The following is a 21,780-nucleotide window of genomic DNA, read 5'->3' as shown; positions in this document are numbered from 1 at the left end:
TGTAGATCCACATTACAACCCAGCACCTCCCTTCACCTGTTCTATATGTTGTAGATCCACATTACAACCCAGCACCTCCCTTCACCAGTTCTATATGTTGTAGATCCACATTACAACCCAGCACCTCCCTTCACCTGTTCTATATGTTGTAGATCTACATTACAACCCAGCACCTCCCTTCACCAGTTTTATATGTTGTAGATCTACATCACAACCCAGCACCTCCCTTCACCAGTTCTATATGTTGTAGATCTACATTACAACCCAGCACCTCCCTTCACCAGTTCTATATGTTGTGGATCTACATTACAACCAAGCAACTCCCTTCACCAGTTCTATATGTTGTAGATCTACATTACAACCAAGCATCTCCCGTACTGCACCTGTTCTATATGTTGTGGATCTACATTACAACCCAGCACCTCCCTTCACCAGTTCTATATGTTGTAGATCTACATTACAACCCAGCACCTCCCTTCACCTGTTCTATATGATGTAGATCTACATTACAACCAAGCACCTCCCTGCACCAGTTCTATATGATGTAGATCTACATTACAACCAAGCATCTCCCGTACTGCACCTGTTCTATATGTTGTAGATCTACATTACAACCCAGCACCTCTCTTCACCTGTTCTATATGTTGTAGATCTACATAACCAAGCGTCTCCCTTACGTCACCTGTTCTATATGTTGTAGATCTACATAACCAAGCGCCTCCCTTACGTCACCTGTTCTATATGTTGTAGATCTACATAACCAAGCGCCTCCCTTACGTTGCCTGTTCTATATGTTGTAGATCTACATAACCAAGCGCCTCCCTTACGTCGCCTGTTCTATATGTTGTAGATCTACCTAACCAAGCGCCTCCCTTACGTCACCTGTTCTATATGTTGTAGATCTACATAACCAGGCGCCTCCCTTACGTCACCTGTTCTATATGTTGTAGATCTACATCACAACCAAGCGTCTGCCTTACTTCCCTATCGTCAACTTCCTCTTCATCATCGCTCAGCTGCCTAAACTGCAGTACAGCAAAAACCAAGGTGAGTTATGGTCACTGGGGTTGGTTTGGCTGGCAGGTGACTGGGGTTGGGTTGGCTGGCAGGTGACTGGGGTTGGCTGGCAGGTGACTGGGGTTGGGTTGGCTGGCAGGTGACTGGGGTTGGGTTGGGCTGGCAGGTGACTGGGGTTGGGTTGGACTGGCGGGTGACTGGGGTTGGGTTGGCTGGCAGGTGACTGGGGTTGGCTGGCAGGTGACTGGGGTTGGGTTGGCTGGCAGGTGACTGGGGTTGGCTGGCGGGTGACTGGGGTTGGCTGGCGGGTGACGGGCTGGGTTGGCTGGCAGGTGACTGGGGTTGGGTTGGCTGGCGGGTGACTGGGGTTGGGTTGGCTGGCAGGTGACTGGGGTTGGGTTGGCTGGCAGGTGACTGGGGTTGGGTTGGGCTGGCAGGTGACTGGGGTTGGGTTGGCTGGCGGGTGACGGGCTGGGTTGGCTGGCGGGTGACTGGGGTTGGGTTGGACTGGCGGGTGACTGGGGTTGGGTTGGCTGGCAGGTGACTGGGGTTGGGTTGGCTGGCAGGTGACTGGGGTTGGGTTGGCTGGCAGGTGACTGGGGTTGGGTTGGTTGGCAGGTGACTGGGGTTGTGTTGGCTGGCAGGTGACTGGGGTTGGACCAGTTCTTGAGGTAGCGGGTGGGAGGTGGGTGCGCGCGGGGTGCAGTATGAAAATGCTGTGGGATGAAGAAATCAGTCCTGCGCAGATCTCTAGTGCCAGGCACACCGGTTGGTCAAGAACTGCAATGCTGCTGGGTTTTTCACACTCAAAAAAAAAAGGTATATTTTATGATCTATAAAAATAAGTAATCCCACAAAAAATGTCATTCAAAAAATGTAATCTCTGGTCCTGATCCATGTTGAGTGTGTCCCACCCATGTGATTGGCTAGTTGTGACCCATGTTCAGCGTGTCCCACCGTGTGATTGGCTGGTCCTGATCCATGTTGAGTGTGTCCCACCATGTGATTGGCTGGTCCTGACCCATGTTGAGTGTGTCCCACCATGTGATTGGCTAGTTGTGACCCATGTTCAGCGTGTCCCACCATGTGATTGGCTGGTCCTGACCCATGTTGAATGTGTCCACCATATGATTGGCTGGTCCTGACCCATGTTGAATGTGTCCACCATATGATTGGCTGGTCCTGACCCATGTTGAGCGTGTCCCACCATGTGATTGGCCGGTCCTGACCCCATGTTGAGCGTGTCCCACCATGTGATTGGCCGGTCCTGACCCCATGTTGAGCGTGTCCCACCATGTGATTGGCTGTATTCTCCTATTTGTCCAGGGATGACGTGCAGGAAAGCCACCGACCCGGTAGACTGGTCTCCTCTGGTTCTCGGCCTTCTCACTCTACTCAAACAGTTCCACTCCAGATACACAGAGCAGTTCCTGGCTCTCATTGGCCAAGTCATACGCTCTGTCATGGAACAGTGCACCAGGTACGTGTCCTTTTGATTGATTGATTGGATTTTTTTTGTATCTGCCAGTTTAAAAACCTCACACATACTCATAAATTTTAAGAACGTGACAGTGATATCACAGTAAAGTCAGATTTATTTATATATAATACATGTAGTGCTCGTGTTGTCACGTTGCCCAAGGCTGCTGTTTCAAACAGCTCCAAACGTTATCTCTATAGATCTAATCTGTATAAATACAATTTGAATGAAAAAATTTAAGTACATTTTGTGGATCACTGTGTTATTATATGTGGATTATATTCTTCTTCAAATTCAATGAAATTGAGATTTTGTGTAAATCATTATTTTACAGTCAGAAGATCCCGGACATGCCGTCTGATGTGGTGGGAGCTCTGATGTTTCTGGAAGATTACGTACGATACACCAAACTGCCTCGCAAGGTAGGATTAGGATTAGGATTAGGATTAGATTAGGATTTAGATTAGGATTTGATTAGGATTCGATTAGGATTCGATTGGATTAGGATTGGATTAGATTTGGATTAGGATTGGATTAGATTTGGATTAGATTAGGATTGGATTGGATTAGATTAGGATTCGATTAGGATTGGATTAGATTAGGATTGGATTAGATTAGGATTAGCAACAACACCCATGAAAAAAAAAATGCTATAGATATTTATCTGGAGGATTATATTTTACATGCGTATAATAATATGTTGTTGTTTTTCTGTCTTTAAAGGTGGCCGAGGCCCACGTGCCAAGTTTCATCTTCGACGAGTTCAGGACAGTCCTGTGAAGATCTGGATAAAGGCCTCGAGTTCAGGACAGTCCTGTGAAGATCTGGATTAAAGGCCTCGAGTTCAGGACAGTCCTGTGAAGATCTGGATTAAAGGCCTCGAGTTCAGGACAGTCCTGTGAAGATCTGGATTAAAGGCCTCGAGTTCAGGACAGTCCTGTGAAGATCTGGATTAAAGGCCTCGAGTTCAGGACAGTCCTGTGAAGATCTGGATTAAAGGCCTCGAGTTCAGGACAGTCCTGTGAAGATCTGGATTAAAGGCCTCGAGTTCAGGACAGTCCTGTGAAGATCTGGATTAAAGGCCTCGAGTTCAGGACAGTCCTGTGAAGATCTGGATTAAAGGCCTCGAGTTCAGGACAGTCCTGTGAAGATCTGGATTAAAGGCCTCGAGTTCAGGACAGTCCTGTGAAGATCTGGATAAAGGCCTCTTCCTTTAACTTTCTGTTCATTCATTTATTTTGACTTTAATTAATCTCTTGGTTACGTAATGAGCTTTAATGTGCTAATGCTTTAGTAACACTGTAAATAGTTGAATGGTTTTTAATAACATCACGTGCTACCAACTTTGGTATAATGTCACTGTGGTAATATGTCATTAATTAAATACAAAATAAGCTTTGAATAAATCTAATGGTATATCATTTTGTTGATTTTTGAATTTTTATTTCATATTACAGAACTTTTAAAAAACATTTTAAAATCCAAGCAATTTACAGTAGTTTGGGTGTCTTTTATTTTGAAGGAATGTCTGGCTGTACTTCCTCCTTCTTCAATGAGACTGGATTCATTGGTCCAGATCTTGCCCGACTACATGAGCAGGTATTGCATCGACCAATGGTTGTGTGCCACATCATAGACTGAGCCTCCGGGCACCAGATGAATATATCATATGATGTGGGTTAGCTGATACGTTAACTACCTCTCCAGGTATCAGGTGATGTGGTTAACTACCTATCCAGGTATCAGGTGACTATATCAGATGATGTGGTTAGCTGATACGTTAACTACCTATCCAGGTATCAGATGATGTGGGTTAGCTGATACGTTAACTACCTATCCAGGTATCAGGTGACTATATCAGATGATGTGGGTTAGCTGATACGTTAACTACCTATCCAGGCGTTGTAAGATCTGGCGTGCGTCTGAGCAGAGGAACACAGCCAATGGTTGCGTGCCACGTTATAAACTGTGCAGTCGAGCACCACGTTGCTATATCATATAATGTGGATCCTAATAGATTCCTAATGATACTATAGCTGGTGTGACATTCTGTATAATCTTTTATAAAATTAAATCATTCAATAGCATCAACCTAGTTCATGTTATAAAAAAACAGGCAAAATGTGGACAAAACTAGAAGTCATCACCAGCATGTGAAGTGGAAGCTTACCTCCCAGTCTCTCCCATTTTAATTCAATACAGATCGCTTGGACAGTGGTGTTCTCAGTCCTTTCTCTTGTCTCCTGAGATGCTGAACACAGAAATAAAACCACGAGGGGGAATGATTGGTATGCACTCGAATACCAGATGTGAATCTGTTCAACATAACAACATGGTAACTAATAGATGTGGTCTAGTTACTTGAGGTTTAGACAAAGTCCCTGACTTGGTGTCTGTGTGGGTACAGGTGTTACCTGACTTGGTGTCTGTGTGGGTACAGGGGTTACCTGACTTGGTGTCTGTGTGGGTACAGGGGTTACCTGACTTGGTGTCTGTGTGGGTACAGGGGTTACCTGACTTGGTGTCTGTGTGGGTACAGGGGTTACCTGACTTGGTGTCTGTGTGGGTACAGGGGTTACCTGACTTGGTGTCTAGTATCTGTGTGGGTACAGGGGTTACCTGACTTGGTGTCTGTGTGGGTACAGGGGTTACCTGACTTGGTGTCAAGTGTCTGTGTGGGTACAGGGGTTTCCTGACTTGGTGTCTAGTGTCTGTGTGGGTACAGGGGTTACCTGACTTGGTGTCAAGTGTCTGTGTGGGTACAGGGGTTTCCTGACTTGGTGTCTAGTATCTGTGTGGGTACAGGGGTTACCTGACTTGGTGTCTAGTGTCTGTGTGGGTACAGGGGTTAACTGACAAGTGTCTAGTGTCTGTGTGGCTACAGGCAAGTGTCTAGTGTCTGTGTGGCTACCTGACTTGGTGTCTGTGTGGGTACAGGGGTTACCTGACTTGGTGTCTGTGTGGGTACAGGGGTTACCTGACTTGGTGTCTGTGTGGGTACAGGGGTTACCTGACTTGGTGTCTGTGTGGGTACAGGGGTTACCTGACTTGGTGTCTAGTGTCTGTGTGGGTACAGGGGTTACCTGCGTTACATGCCCCCTTTATTCCAGCAGCATTGATGAATATTGCTCTTTATTGTTTTGAATCATTTGAGAATGTGCATCAGGTATGGAGTTTGTGCTCTCTTTCTTTAAATCAATCCATTTCCAGCCGCATCACAGCGAAGTGGATGTTATTATCAGATGCATCTAATGCAACAGTAATGACACATTATGTATAGATATACAATTTCTAGAAGTTATATTCCTCATCTTAATGACACATTATGTATAGATATACCATTTCTAGAAGTTATATTCCTCATCTTAATGACACATTATGTATAGATATATAATTTCTAGAAGTTATATTCCTCATTTTAATGATACATTATGTATAGATATACAATTTCTAGAAGTTATATTCCTCATCTTAATGACACATTATGTATAGATATACCATTTCTAGAAGTTATATTCCTCATCTTAATGACACATTATGTATAGATATACAATTTCTAGAAGTTATATTCCTCATTTTAATGATACATTATGTATAGATATACCATTTCTAGAAGTTATAGTCCTCATCTTAATGACACATTATGTATAGATATACCATTCCTAGAAGTCATATTCCTCATCGTAATGATACATTATGTATAGATATACCATTTCTAGAAGTCATATTCCTCATCTTAATGACACATTATGTATAGATATACAATTTCTAGAAGTCATATTCCTCATTTAATTACATATTATGAGTTGAGATTTGGAAGGATGGCCTCAAGATTAGACCACATCGGTTAATGTAGCCCCATCACAGGCCCCTGCGCCTGTGCAGGGAAGTATTTTGGAGTGGACTGTGATTGACTAAGTATGATTAATAAATAAATATTATGTTTTATATATATGTTTTTTTAGTTGACGTTTTTTATTTTGTATGATATCGTTTCCCGCTTTCCTGAAACGTTTTTGTTTGTTCGTTTCTTATTCAATACCCCGTCCAGCTGGTGGCGGTAATGCATCATTAACATTGGATGCCAACCGCCGTTAAACCCCATCGAAGAAGAAGATGAGACCGCCTCAAGAGAAACCGGAAAAGGTAGCAACAACAAACTTTTCCCGGTAATTGTATGCAGCTAAAGTTGTTTAGTATATTCTCTTATTTAGGCACCAACACATTAAAGAACACGTCTACATCCTGAATATCCCAGCGAGGAAAGTCGTGAGGTTAGCGAGCTATTTATTGGCATTCTTGCTTAGCCATAGTTAGTGATTTTAACGTAACGTTAGCCGGCTAGCCAGATATCAACATACATAGCTAGTCAGTGCACTTGTTGGTGATACGTGGATTCAACCTGAAGGTAGCTACAGATAACTTGTTTTGTGACCGTATGCAGGTTATTATTCCAACCTTGTTCTAACGTTAACTCAACTAATCAAGGTCTTGGTGAGCAACTGAATCAGGTGTGTTTTGAGCAGGGCTGGAACAAAAACCTACACGCCAGTTCTCCAGGGGTTAGAGTTGGACATCTTGGCATCTGCTCCAATATACCGATGGTGGCTTGATCCATTATAACTATGTCCCTGTGTTTTGGTTGATTCATTATAACTAGGTCACTGTGTTTTGGTTGATTCATTATAACTAGGACCCTGTGTTTTGGTTAATCGTGTTGATTCATTATAACTAGGACACTGTGTTTTGGTTAATCATGTTGATTCATTATAACTAGGACACTGTGTTTTGGTTGATTCATTATAACTAGGACCCTGTGTTTTGGTTGATTCATTATAACTAGGACCCTGTGTTTTGGTTGATCCATTATAACTATGTCCCTGTGTTTTGGTTGATTCATTATAACTAGGACCCTGTGTTTTGGTTGATTCATTATAACTAGGACCCTGTGTTTTGGTTGATTCATTATAACTAGGTCCCTGTGTTTTGGTTGATTCATTATAACTAGGTCCCTGTGTTTTGGTTAATCATGTTGATTCATTATAACTAGGACCCTGTGTTTTGGTTGATTCATTATAACTAGGACCCTGTGTTTTGGTTAATCATGTTGATTCATTATAACTAGGACCCTGTGTTTTGGTTGATTCATTATAACTAGGACCCTGTGTTTTGGTTGATTCATTATAACTAGGACCCTGTGTTTTGGTTAATCATGTTGATTCATTATAACTAGGACCCTGTGTTTTGGTTGATTCATTATAACTAGGACCCTGTGTTTTGGTTGATTCATTATAACTAGGACCCTGTGTTTTGGTTAATCATGTTGATTCATTATAACTAGGACACTGTGTTTTGGTTGATTCATTATAACTAGGTCCCTGTGTTTTGGTTGATTCATTATAACTAGGTCCCTGTGTTTTGGTTAATCGTGTTGATTCATTATAACTAGGTCCCTGTGTTTTGGTTAATCATGTTGATTCATTATAACTAGGTCCCTATGTTTTGGTTAATCATGTCACATGACCTGGAATGTAACCTTTTTTTTATTTTAAACCTTTTCTAGAAATTTGAATTAGAATAAAAATGAAAGCAATTGTCTGAGGATGTTGCCGGACCATCTGACATGAAAAGAAAGAGGACCGTTTGATGAAAAATCTTTTAAATAAAGGTTAAAAACCCAATGTCATGTGATCAAACATGATTAACCAAAACACAGGGCCCTAATATTCTAACAACTTACATCTCTTGTTTCAGATACTTTCATGTTTTAAATTTCAACATGTCCTTGAGTGCAGTCCACTCCACACTGTCTAGTCTGAAAACATGTCAGACAGATATTGGAACAGGGATGGACATTGTGACAGACGTTGCTCTGGACGTGGCAGAAACAGCAGGTAGGTTAATAGCACATCTCTATCAGAGAGACACTTTACTGGGCTGATAATATCTTTGTCGAATCCTTCTCACTGGACAGGCTCTTTGTGTATATAGTCAATGGGACTGACTGACTGACTGACTGACTGACTGACGTCACTAGGAAGTGAAGCGGTACACACAGGGATGTAACTTGAAGATTTTGGTATATTGAAATTTTTACTAGCCCAGGTCAAAAATCTGTTCCGGGCGATATTTGAAAATGTTAAATCTCGCTAGCCAGCGGGCTAGTTGGACACATTTTCTACTAGCCCGGTCTGAAAAGCACTAGCCAGCGGGCTAGTTGGACACATTTTCTACTAGCCCAGTCTGAAAAGCACTAGCCAGCGGGCTAGTTAGACACATTTTCTACTAGCCCGGTCTGAAAAGCACTAGCCAGCGGGCTAGTTGGACACATTTTCTACTAGCCCAGTCTGAAAAGCACTAGCCAGCGGGCTAGTTAGACACATTTTCTACTAGCCCGGTCTGAAAAGCACTAGCCAGCGGGCTAGTTGGACACATTTTCTACTAGTCCGGTCTGAAAAGCACTAGCCAGCGGGCTAGTTGGACACATTTTCTACTAGCCCGCTGGCTAGTGCTTTTCAGACCGGGCTAGTAGAAAATGTGTCCCACTAGCCCGGTCTGAAAAGCACTAGCCAGCGGGCTAGTTGGACACATTTTCTACTAGCCCGGTCTGAAAAGCACTAGCCAGTGGGCTAGTTGGACACATTTTCTACTAGCCCGGTCTGAAAAGCACTAGCCAGCGGGCTAGTTGGACACATTTTCTACTAGCCCGGTCTGAAAAGCACTAGCCAGTGGGCTAGTTGGACACATTTTCTACTAGCCCGGTCTGAAAAGCACTAGCCAGCGGGCTAGTTGGACACATTTTCTACTAGCCCGGTCTGAAAAGCACTAGCCAGCGGGCTAGTTGGACACATTTTCTACTAGCCCGGTCTGAAAAGCACTAGCCAGCGGGCTAGTTGGGACACATTTTCTACTAGCCCGGTCTGAAAAGCACTAGCTAGCAGTCTAGTTGGACACATTTTCTACTAGCCCGGTCTGAAAAGCACTAGCCAGCCGGCTAGTTGGACACATTTTCTACTAGCCCGGTCTGAAAAGCACTAGCCAGCGGTCTAGTTGGACACATTTTCTACTAGCTCGGTCTGAAAAGCACTAGCCAGCGGGCTAGTTGGACACATTTTCTACTAGCCCGGTCTGAAAAGCACTAGCCAGCGGGCTAGTTGGACACATTTTCTACTAGCCCGGTCTGAAAAGCACTAGCTAGCAGTCTAGTTGGACACATTTTCTACTAGCCCGGTCTGAAAAGCACTAGCTAGCAGTCTAGTTGCACACATTTTCTACTAGCCCGGGCTGAAAAGCGCTAGCCAGCGGGCTAGTTGGACACATTTTCAACTAGCCCGGTCTGAAAGCACTAGCCAGCGGGCTTGTTGGACACATTTTCTACTAGCTCGGACTTAAAAGCACTAGCCAGCGGGCTAGTTGGACACATTTTCTACTAGCCCGGTCTGAAAAGCATTAGCCAGCGGGCTAGTTGGACACATTTTCTACTAGCCCGGTCTGAAAAGCACTAGCCAGCGGGCTAGTTGGACACATTATCTACTAGCCCGGTCTGAAAAGCACTAGCCAGCGGGCTAGTTGGACACATTATCTACTAGACCGGTCTGAAAAGCACTAGCCAGCGGGCTAGTTGGACACATTTTCTACTAGCCCGGTCTGAAAAGCACTAGCCAGCGGGCTAGTTGGACACATTTTCTACTAGCCCGGTCTGAAAAGCACTAGCCAGCGGGCTAGTTGGACACATTTTCTACTAGCCCGGTCTGAAAAGCACTAGCCAGCGGGCTAGTTGGACACATTTTCTACTAGCCCGGTCTGAAAAGCACTAGCCAGCGGGCTAGTTGGACACATTTTCTACTAGCCCGGTCTGAAAAGCACTAGCCAGCGGGCTAGTTGGACACATTTTCTACTAGCCCGGTCTGAAAAGCACTAGCCAGCGGGCTAGTTGGACACATTTTCTACTAGCCCGGTCTGAAAAGCACTAGCCAGCCGGCTAGTTGGACACATTTTCTCCTAGCCCGGTCTGAAAAGCACTAGCCATCGGGCTAGTTGGACACATTTTCTACTAGCTCGGTCTGAAAAGCACTAGCCAGCGGGCTAGTTGGACACATTTTCTACTAGCCCGGTCTGAAAAGCGCTAGCCAGCGGTCTAGTTGGACACATTTTCTACTAGCCCGGTCTGAAAAGCACTAGCCAGCGGGCTAGGTGTACACATTTTCTACTAGCCTGGTCTGAAAAGCACTAGCCGCGGGATAGCTTCATTTTCATCCCTGGGTACACAGCTGTCAATCTCCTGTACAATTGTCCAGTTCAAGTACTTCAAATTTTTTGTATTTTGAGTAATTCAGATTTCTACGGAGCACAGAGAAGACAGAGAGCGATGGCATTCTATCATTTGGAAGCTTGTGTCACCATAACAACAGTATACAGAGCTATGGCATTCTATCATTTGGAAGCTTGTGTCACCATAACAACAGTATACAGAGCTATGGAATGCTGTCTACCATTTGGAAGCTTGTGTCACCATAACAACAGTATACAGAGCTATGGAATGCTGTCTATCATCTGGAAGCTTGTGTCACCATAACAACAATATACAGAGCTATGGAATGCTGTCTACCATCTGGAAGCTTGTGTCACCATAACAACAGTATACAGAGCTATGGAATGCTGTCTACCATCTGGAAGCTTGTGTCACCATAACAACAGTACACAGAGCTATGGAATGCTGTCTACCATCTGGAAGCTTGTGTCACCATAACAACAGTACACAGAGCTATGGAATGCTGTCTACCATCTGGAAGCTTGTGTCACCATAACAACAGTACACAGAGCTATGGAATGCTGTCTATCATTTGGAAGCTTGTGTCACCATAACAACAGTATACAGAGCTGTGGAATGCTGTCTATCTGGAAGCTTGTGTCACCATAACAACAGTATACAGAGCTATGGAATGCTGTCTACCATCTGGAAGCTTGTGTCACCATAACAACAGTATACAGAGCTATGGAATGCTGTCTACCATTTGGAAGCTTGTGTCACCATAACAACAGTATACAGAGCTATGGAATGCTGTCTATCATCTGGAAGCTTGTGTCACCATAACAGTATACAAAGCTATGGAATGCTGTCTATCATCTGGAAGCTTGTGTCACCATAACAACAGTATACAGAGCTATGGAATGCTGTCTACCATCTGGAAGCTTGTGTCACCATAACAGTATACAGAGCTATGGAATGCTGTCTACCATTTGGAAGCTTGGGTCACCATAACAACAGTATACAGAGCTATGGAATGCTGTCTATCATCTGGAAGCTTGTGTCACCATAACAACAGTATACAGAGCTATGGAATGCTGTCTACCATCTGGAAGCTTGTGTCACCATAACAACAGTATACAGAGCTATGGAATGCTGTCTACCATCTGGAAGCTTGTGTCACCATAACAACAGTACACAGAGCTATGGAATGCTGTCTACCATCTGGAAGCTTGTGTCACCATAACAACAGTATACAGAGCTATGGAATGCTGTCTACCATCTGGAAGCTTGTGTCACCATAACAACAGTACACAGAGCTATGGAATGCTGTCTACCATCTGGAAGCTTGTGTCACCATAACAACAGTACACAGAGCTATGGAATGCTGTCTATCATCTGGAAGCTTGTGTCACCATAACAACAGTACACAGAGCTATGAAATGCTGTCTACCATCTGGAAGCTTGTGTCACCATAACAACAGTACACAGAGCTATGGAATGCTGTCTACCATCTGGAAGCTTGTGTCACCATAACAACAGTACACAGAGCTATGGAATGCTGTCTACCATCTGGAAGCTTGTGTCACCATAACAACAGTACACAGAGCTATGGAATGCTGTCTACCATCTGGAAGCTTGTGTCACCATAACAACAGTACACAGAGCTATGGAATGCTGTCTATCATCTGGAAGCTTGTGTCACCATAACAACAGTACACAGAGCTATGGAATGCTGTCTACCATTTGGAAGCTTGTGTCACCATAACAACAGTATACAGAGCTATGGAATGCTGTCTATCATCTGGAAGCTTGTGTCACCATAACAGTATACAAAGCTATGGAATGCTGTCTATCATCTGGAAGCTTGTGTCACCATAACAACAGTATACAGAGCTATGGAATGCTGTCTACCATCTGGAAGCTTGTGTCACCATAACAGTATACAGAGCTATGGAATGCTGTCTACCATTTGGAAGCTTGGGTCACCATAACAACAGTATACAGAGCTATGGAATGCTGTCTATCATCTGGAAGCTTGTGTCACCATAACAACAGTATACAGAGCTATGGAATGCTGTCTACCATCTGGAAGCTTGTGTCACCATAACAACAGTATACAGAGCTATGGAATGCTGTCTACCATCTGGAAGCTTGTGTCACCATAACAACAGTACACAGAGCTATGGAATGCTGTCTACCATCTGGAAGCTTGTGTCACCATAACAACAGTATACAGAGCTATGGAATGCTGTCTACCATCTGGAAGCTTGTGTCACCATAACAACAGTACACAGAGCTATGGAATGCTGTCTACCATCTGGAAGCTTGTGTCACCATAACAACAGTACACAGAGCTATGGAATGCTGTCTATCATCTGGAAGCTTGTGTCACCATAACAACAGTACACAGAGCTATGGAATGCTGTCTACCATCTGGAAGCTTGTGTCACCATAACAACAGTACACAGAGCTATGGAATGCTGTCTACCATCTGGAAGCTTGTGTCACCATAACAACAGTACACAGAGCTATGGAATGCTGTCTACCATCTGGAAGCTTGTGTCACCATAACAACAGTACACAGAGCTATGGAATGCTGTCTACCATCTGGAAGCTTGTGTCACCATAACAACAGTACACAGAGCTATGGAATGCTGTCTATCATCTGGAAGCTTGTGTCACCATAACAACAGTACACAGAGCTATGGAATGCTGTCTACCATTTGGAAGCTTGTGTCACCATAACAACAGTATACAGAGCTATGGAATGCTGTCTATCTGGAAGCTTGTGTCACCATAACAACAGTATACAGAGCTATGGAATGCTGTCTACCATCTGGAAGCTTGTGTCACCATAACAACAGTATACAGAGCTATGGAATGCTGTCTACCATCTGGAAGCTTGTGTCACCATAACAACAGTATACAGAGCTATGGAATGCTGTCTATCATTTGGAAGCTTGTGTCACCATAACAACAGTATACAGAGCTATGGAATGCTGTCTATCATCTGGAAGCTTGTGTCACCATAACAACAGTATACAGAGCTATGGAATGCTGTCTATCATTTGGAAGCTTGTGTCACCATAACAACAGTATACAGAGCTGTGGAATGCTGTCTATCTGGAAGCTTGTGTCACCATAACAACAGTATACAGAGCTATGGAATGCTGTCTACCATCTGGAAGCTTGTGTCACCATAACAACAGTATACAGAGCTATGGAATGCTGTCTACCATCTGGAAGCTTGTGTCACCATAACAACAGTATACAGAGCTATGGAATGCTGTCTACCATCTGGAAGCTTGTGTCACCATAACAACAGTATACAGAGCTATGGAATGCTGTCTACCATCTGGAAGCTTCTGTCACCATAACAACAGTAAAGAAGATTTGAATGATTTTGTATTATTATTACAGGAACTGAGAATGATGCGGTCCTGAAGAAGCTGGAGGGGATGATGCTGGAGTGTGCCAAACTGGACCAGGAGATCAACTGCTTTGTTGAGGTGGTGAACTGTGTCACTGCGGAGGTGAGTAGGGAACTACAGGGGTCAAAGTTCTCCTTCATTGTGACCGATTTTCTGTCGGATGGATCCTGGAGGTCAGTGTAGATCCTCAAACGACAACGTGTAGCTGTTGGATAAGGAATTAAAATCCTCTACGTTATCACTCAGAATGTCACTTTCCAGTGATACTAGTCATGTAACGGGGTTGTTAAACCAGACCAGCCCATAGAACAATGTAGGAGTAAATAAATTGGTTACATTTCTTTAAATTGACAATTCTGTGAACTGTCTTGTGCAAGTTTTGAATTGATATAATACCTGTTAGCAAAGGTGGTAGCTGGAGATGACGTGCAGGAGCATGCTGGGATTTGTAGTTTTGCATGTCTACTTTGATGCTAATTAGTCTTTTCTAATCTGAGAGTAAATAGAGCCAAATATATTGATAAAGGTCACCTTGTCCTAGAGAGATTTACATGGTTATCAAAACGTCACGCCAGGGTAAGTCTTCACGAAACACAGCCCTTATTTTAAGTGTTTCTAAAAATGAATGGTGGAAAAAAGATTGGAACCATTTCCCTGTTTGAACGCTAGGTTTTATGGGTATGATGACACCTCCACGGTGGGGCTCTATAACACCCAGGTCGTATTCCTTTGGCACCAAACTTATCAAAGTCGTCTGAAACAGGGAGGGACTAACTGATCATGTCCAATATGAAATACTTTGTTTTATTTTCCATTGCAAAGCTTTTTGTTACGGTGTGCACTAATGAATATGACCCTGATTCAACTAATCAATGATGATTATATGCTGATTGCCTCCTCCTGCCCACCAGCTGAGGAACCAGGAGGTTAGGGTTAACACACCCGTCTCCCCCCCAGCGCCCGTCTCCCCCCAGCGCCCGTCTCCCCCACCAGCGCCCGTCTCCCCTCCCAGCGCCCGTCTCCCCCCCCCCAGCGCCCGTCTCCCCCCCAGCGCCCGTCTCCCCCCCCAGCGCCCGTCTCCCCCCCCAGCGCCCGTCTCCCCCCCCCAGCGCCCGTCTCCCCCCCCAGCGCCCGTCTCCCCCCCCAGCGCCCGTCTCCCCCCCCCAGCGCCCGTCTCCCCCCCCAGCGCCCGTCTCCCCCCCCCAGCGCCCGTCTCCCCCCCCCCAGCGCCCGTCTCCCCCCCCAGCGCCCGTCTCCCCCCCCAGCGCCCGTCTCCCCCCCCCAGCGCCCGTCTCCCCCCCCCAGCGCCCGTCTCCCCCCCCCAGCGCCCGTCTCCCCCCCAGCGCCCGTCTCCCCCCCTAGCGCCCGTCTCCCCCCCAGCGCCCGTCCCCCCCCAGCGCCCGTCCCCCCCCCCCAGCGCCCGTCTCCCCCCCCCAGCGCCCGTCTCCCCCCCCCAGCGCCCGTCTCCCCCCCCCAGCGCCCGTCTCCCCCCCCCAGCGCCCGTCTCCCCCCCCCAGCGCCCGTCTCCCCCCCCCCCAGCGCCCGTCTCCCCCCCCCAGCGCCCGTCTCCCCCCCCAGCGCCCGTCTCCCCCCCGCCAGCGCCCGTCTCCCCCCCGCCAGCGCCCGTCTCCCCCCCGCCAGCGCCCGTCTCCCCCCCGCCAGCGCCCGTCTCCCCCCCGCCAGCGCCCGTCTCCCCCCCGCCAGCGCCCGTCTCCCCCCCGCCAGCGCCCGTCTCCCCCCCGCCAGCGCCCGTCTCCCCCCCGCCAGCGCCCGTCTCCCCCCCCAGCGCCCGTCTCCCCCCCCACCAGCGCCCGTCTCCCCCCCCACCAGCGCCCGTCTCCCCCCCCCACCAGCGCCCGTCTCCCCCCCCAGCGCCCGTCTCCCCCCCCCAGCGCCCGTCTCCCCCCCCCCAGCGCCCGTCTCCCGTCTCCCCCCCAGCGCCCGTCTCCCGTCTCCCCCCCCAGCGCCCGTCTCTCCCCCACCAGCGCCCGTCTCCCCCCATCACCTGTCTGATGATACCTGTTCTCCAGGTGAGGAACCAGGAGCCCGAGGCCATGTTCAGACTGAAGTCTCTGGTGAAGGAGAAGTTCACTGAGAGACACGGCAGACTGTCTGAGGGAGAACTACAGAACCACGTCAAGCTGATCAGCTTTAAGGAGAACGTCAGAAACGCACTCAAAACAGGTGAGGCGCACGCACGCACGCACGCACGCACGCACGCACACACACACACACACACACTAGTTGTATGTAGACTAGAGACGAGCAGCATGTCCCACATGGTGACTGGTTAACCTGTCTTGTGTGTATGTTCTGTCTCCATCAGTGAACCCTGAGGCAGCAGAGAATATGGAGGAGGAGCTGGATGAGGACATCGCTGTGACGCAGAGTGAGGTTAACTTTACCTGTCCCCTCACTCAGGTTGGTCTCTCTCTCCTCCTGTCATTATCTAACCTGTCCCCTCACTCAGGTTGGTCTCTCCTCCTGTCAGTATCTAACCTGTCCCCTCACTCAGGTTGGTCTCTCTCTCCTCCTGTCAGTATCTAACCTGTCCCCTCACTCAGGTTGGTCTCTCTCTCCTCCTGTCAGTGTCTAACCTGTCCCCTCACTCAGGTTGGTCTCTCTCCTCCTGTCAGTCTAACCTGTCCTCTCACTCAGGTTGGTCTCTCTCCTCCTGTCAGTGTCTAACCTGTCCCCCCACTCAGGTTGGTCTCTCTCTCCTCCTGTCAGTGTCTAACCTGTCCTCTCACTCAGGTTGGTCTCTCTCCTCCTGTCAGTGTCTAACCTGTCCTCTCACTCAGGTTGGTCTCTCTCTCCTCCTGTCAGTATCTAACCTGTCCTCTCACTCAGGTTGGTCTCTCTCTCCTCCTGTCAGTATCTAACCTGTCCCCTCACTCAGGTTGGTCTCTCTCCTCCTGTCAGTATCTAACCTGTCCCCTCACTCAGGTTGGTCTCTCTCTCCTCCTGTCAGTATCTAACCTGTCCTCTCACTCAGGTTGGTCTCTCTCTCCTCCTGTCAGTATCTAACCTGTCCCCTCACTCAGGTTGGTCTCTCTCTCCTCCTGTCAGTATCTAACCTGTCCCCTCACTCAGGTTGGTCTCTCTCTCCTCCTGTCAGTGTCTAACCTGTCCCCTCACTCAGGTTGGTCTCTCTCTCCTCCTGTCAGTATCTAACCTGTCCCCTCACTCAGGTTGGTCTCTACTCCTCCTGTCAGTATCTAACCTGTCCCCTCACACAGGTTGGTCTCTCTCTCCTCCTGTCAGTATCTAACCTGTCCCCTCACTCAGGTTGGTCTCTCTCTCCTCCTGTCAGTATCTAACCTGTCCCCTCACTCAAGTTGGTCTCTCTCTCCTCCTGTCAGTATCTAACCTGTCCCCTCACTCAGGTTGGTCTCTCTCTCTCTCCTGTCAGTATCTAACCTGTCCCCTCACTCAGGTTGGTCTCTCTCTCCTCCTATCAGTATCTAACCTGTCCCCTCACTCAGGTTGGTCTCTCTCTCCTCCTATCAGTATCTAACCTGTCCCCTCACTCAGGTTGGTCTCTCTCTCCTCCTGTCAGTATCTAACCTGTCCCCTCACTCAGGTTGGTCTCTCTCTCCTCCTGTCAGTGTCTAACCTGTCCCCTCACTCAGGTTGGTCTCTCTCTCCTCCTGTCAGTATCTAACCTGTCCCCTCACTCAGGTTGGTCTCTCTCTCCTCCTGTCAGTATCTAACCTGTCCCCTCACTCAGGTTGGTCTCTCTCTCCTCCTGTCAGTATCTAACCTGTCCCCTCACTCAGGTTGGTCTCTCTCTCCTCCTGTCAGTATCTAACCTGTCCCCTCACTCAGGTTGGTCTCTCTCTCCTCCTGTCAGTATCTAACCTGTCCCCTCACTCAGGTTGGTCTCTCTTCTCCTCCTGTCAGTATCTAACCTGTCCCCTCACTCAGGTTGGTCTCTCTCTCCTCCTGTCAGTATCTAACCTGTCCCCTCACTCAGGTTGGTCTCTCTCCTCCTGTCAGTAGTTAACCTGTACCCTCACTCAGGTTGGTCTCTCTCTCCTCCTGTCATTATCTAACCTGTCCCCTCACTCAGGTTGGTCTCTCCTCCTGTCAGTATCTAACCTGTCCCCTCACTCAGGTTGGTCTCTCTCTCCTCCTGTCAGTATCTAACCTGTCCCCTCACTCAGGTTGGTCTCTCTCTCCTCCTGTCAGTGTCTAACCTGTCCCCTCACTCAGGTTGGTCTCTCTCTCCTCCTGTCAGTATCTAACCTGTCCCCTCACTCAGGTTGGTCTCTCTCTCCTCCTGTCAGTATCTAACCTGTCCCCTCACTCAGGTTGGTCTCTCTCTCCTCCTGTCAGTATCTAACCTGTCCCCTCACTCAGGTTGGTCTCTCTCTCCTCCTGTCAGTATCTAACCTGTCCCCTCACTCAGGTTGGTCTCTCTCTCCTCCTGTCAGTATCTAACCTGTCCCCTCACTCAGGTTGGTCTCTCTTCTCCTCCTGTCAGTATCTAACCTGTCCCCTCACTCAGGTTGGTCTCTCTCTCCTCCTGTCAGTATCTAACCTGTCCCCTCACTCAGGTTGGTCTCTCTCCTCCTGTCAGTAGTTAACCTGTACCCTCACTCAGGTTGGTCTCTCTCTCCTCCTGTCATTATCTAACCTGTCCCCTCACTCAGGTTGGTCTCTCCTCCTGTCAGTATCTAACCTGTCCCCTCACTCAGGTTGGTCTCTCTCTCCTCCTGTCAGTATCTAACCTGTCCCCTCACTCAGGTTGGTCTCTCTCTCCTCCTGTCAGTATCTAACCTGTCCCCTCACTCAGGTTGGTCTCTCTCTCCTCCTGTCAGTATCTAACCTGTCCCCTCACTCAGGTTGGTCTCTCTCTCCTCCTGTCAGTATCTAACCTGTCCCCTCACTCAGGTTGGTCTCTCTCTCCTCCTGTCAGTATCTAACCTGTCCCCTCACTCAGGTTGGTCTCTCTCTCCTCCTGTCAGTATCTAACCTGTCCCCTCACTCAGGTTGGTCTCTCTCTCCTCCTGTCAGTATCTAACCTGTCCCCTCACTCAGGTTGGTCTCTCTCTCCTCCTGTCAGTGTCTAACCTGTCCCCTCACTCAGGTTGGTCTCTCTTCTCCTCCTGTCAGTGTCTAACCTGTCCCCTCACTCAGGTTGGTCTCTCTCTCCTCCTGTCAGTGTCTAACCTGTCCCCTCACTCAGGTTGGTCTCTCTTCTCCTCCTGTCAGTGTCTAACCTGTCCCCTCACTCAGGTTGGTCTCTCTCTCCTCCTGTCAGTGTCTAACCTGTCCCCTCACTCAGGTTGGTCTCTCTCTCCTCCTGTCAGTGTCTAACCTGTCCCCTCACTCAGGTTGGTCTCTCTCTCCTCCTGTCAGTATCTAATCTGCCCGGCGACAGGACAATAAAGTGATACAGTCTGGTTGTCTCCATGTTGTTGTGTGGCCCGGCAGGTGGAGATGGTATGTCTTTACCACTGTAAACTAATCTGCCCGGCGACAGGACAATACAGCGTTACAGTCTGGTTGTCTATGTTGTTGTGTGGCCCGGCAGGTGGAGATGGTATGTCTTTACCACTGTAAACTAATCTGCCCGGCGACAGGACAATAAAGCGTTACAGTCTGGTTGTCTATGTTGTTGTGTGGCCCTGCAGGTGGAGATGGTATGTCTTTACCACTGTAAACTAATCTGCCCGGCGACAGGACAATACAGCGTTACAGTCTGGTTGTCTATGTTGTTGTGTGGCCCGGCAGGTGGAGATGGTATGTCTTTACCACTGTAAACTAATCTGCCCGGCGACAGGACAATACAGCGTTACAGTCTGGTTGTCTATGTTGTTGTGTGGCCCTGCAGGTGGAGATGGTATGTCTTTACCACTGTAAACTAATCTGCCCGGCGACAGGACAATACAGCGTTACAGTCTGGTTGTCTATGTTGTTGTGTGGCCCTGCAGGTGGAGATGGTATGTCTTTACCACTGTAAACTAATCTGCCCGGCGACAGGACAATACAGCGTTACAGTCTGGTTGTGTCCATGTTGTTGTGTGGCCCTGCAGGTGGAGATGGTGAACCCAATGAAGAACCAGAAGTGTAACCACCACTACGACCGGGACGCCATTATGGGGATGATCAAGGCCCGGCAAAACCAGAAGAAGAAGTTACGGTGAGACGCTCCTGTTGTCTGGTTTTAGTCATTTACATTGTGATGTCATCTCTCTGTCCTACCCTGCTGTTTTCTCACCTTGTCAATCAGGATGTGATGTCATCTCTCTGTCCTACCCTGCTGTTTTCTCACCTTGTCAATCAGGATGTGATGTCATCTCTCTGTCCTACCCTGCTGTTTTCTCACCTTGTCAATCAGGATGTGATGTCATCTCTCTGTCCTACCCTGCTGTTTTCTCACCTTGTCAATCAGGATGTGATGTCATCTCTCTGTCCTACCCTGCTGTTTTCTCACCTTGTCAATCAGGATGTGATGTCGTCTCTCCGCCCTTCCCTGCTGTTTTCTCACCTTGTTTTACCCCTGTTGCTATAGCACCTTGTCAATCAGGAAGTGATGTCGTCTCTCTGTCCTACCCTGCTGTTTTACACTTAAACAACTGTTGCTGTAACACATTCGATTGATTGATTAGCATATTCCTTTCTCCGTCCCACAGCTGTCCGGTGGTTGGCTGTAGCAACACGGACGTGAAGCAGGGAGACCTGATCCTAGATCAGATTATGAGGAGACAAATCCAGAAGAGGTAGACTACCACGGCATAATTCTGGTCCAGAAGAGGTAGACCACCAAGGCATAATTCTGGTCCAGAAGAGGTAGACCACCAAGGCATAATTCTGGTCCAGAAGAGGTAGACTACCACGGCATAATTCTGGTCCAGAAGAGGTAGACTACCACGGCATAATTCTGGTCCAGAAGAGGTAGACCACCAAGGCATAATTCTGGTCCAGAAGAGGTAGACCACCAAGGCATAATTCTGGTCCAGAAGAGGTAGACCACCAAGGCATAATTCTGGTCCAGAAGAGGTAGACCACCAAGACGCGATTCTGGGGTACGCCACTCATCAATCCTGACAATAATAATTGGACTTTTAATTAATTGAGGATAAAACATGACTTTTTGTTGTTGTGACCAAATGTTATCTTGCTGCTGTGTCTGAACGTATTTGTTCGTCACAGAATTGCGCTATTCAGAAATGTTATATAACAAAACCTCTCTTTATTTATACTTAAGGGAGTCTTCTTTTTCAGTCAGTTCAATAAAGGTTTTTATACAATTTACCTATCAATAAATTTATTGGTTGCACTTCAGAGAACAATGGGGGCGACAGGCAGGGTAGCCTAGTGGTTAGGGCAGGGGTGTCAAACTCATTCCACGGAGGGCCTAGTGTCTGCAGGTTTTTGTTTTTTCCTTTCAATAAAGCCCTAGACAACCAGATGTGGGGAGTTCCTAACTAATTAGTGATGTTAATTCATCAATCAAGTACAAGAGAGGAGCGAAAACCCGCAGACACTCGGCCCCCCGTGGAATGAGTTTGACACCTGTGGGTTAGAGCGTCGGACTAGTAACCGAAAGGTTGCTAGATCGAATCCCCAAGCTGACAAGGTACAAATCTGTC

At 47.4% G+C, this 21,780-nt stretch overlaps 2 protein-coding genes across 5 annotated transcripts in view; both read left to right on the top strand.

The window, feature by feature from the left end:
* LOC129842172 (WASH complex subunit 5) overlaps nt 1–3,918 on the top strand; it is a 51,823-nt gene extending 47,905 nt beyond the window's left edge. Inside the window, exons 26-29 of the mRNA XM_055910600.1 lie at nt 951–1,047; nt 2,344–2,497; nt 2,832–2,919; nt 3,221–3,918. Coding sequence (XP_055766575.1) covers nt 951–1,047; nt 2,344–2,497; nt 2,832–2,919; nt 3,221–3,277 — 396 coding nt within the window. The 3' untranslated portion in view covers nt 3,278–3,918. The remainder of the gene's footprint in view (nt 1–950; nt 1,048–2,343; nt 2,498–2,831; nt 2,920–3,220) is intronic.
* A 2,672-nt stretch (nt 3,919–6,590) lies between these two features.
* nsmce2 (NSE2 (MMS21) homolog, SMC5-SMC6 complex SUMO ligase) lies at nt 6,591–21,442 on the top strand. Of its 4 annotated transcripts, none has more exons than XM_055910597.1 (7): nt 6,591–6,643; nt 8,252–8,391; nt 14,169–14,281; nt 16,210–16,363; nt 16,506–16,600; nt 20,221–20,327; nt 20,821–21,442. In XM_055910597.1, exons 2-7 carry the CDS (start codon nt 8,277–8,279, stop codon nt 20,909–20,911), a joined length of 675 nt encoding a protein of 224 aa, XP_055766572.1. In that variant the 5' UTR covers nt 6,591–6,643; nt 8,252–8,276; the 3' UTR covers nt 20,912–21,442. The 4 variants fall into 4 exon arrangements, with proteins under 4 accessions (XP_055766572.1, XP_055766569.1, XP_055766570.1 ...); XM_055910594.1 differs by having other exon boundaries at nt 6,605–6,666; XM_055910595.1 differs by having other exon boundaries at nt 6,619–6,771.
* The last annotated feature ends 338 nt before the right edge of the window (nt 21,443–21,780 follow it).

Source organism: Salvelinus fontinalis, unplaced genomic scaffold (genome assembly GCF_029448725.1).
Source record: "Salvelinus fontinalis isolate EN_2023a unplaced genomic scaffold, ASM2944872v1 scaffold_0021, whole genome shotgun sequence".
NCBI lineage: Eukaryota > Metazoa > Chordata > Actinopteri > Salmoniformes > Salmonidae > Salvelinus > Salvelinus fontinalis.
Note: the sequence above shows the minus strand (reverse complement) of the source record. Positions and strands in the feature narration are given on the sequence as shown.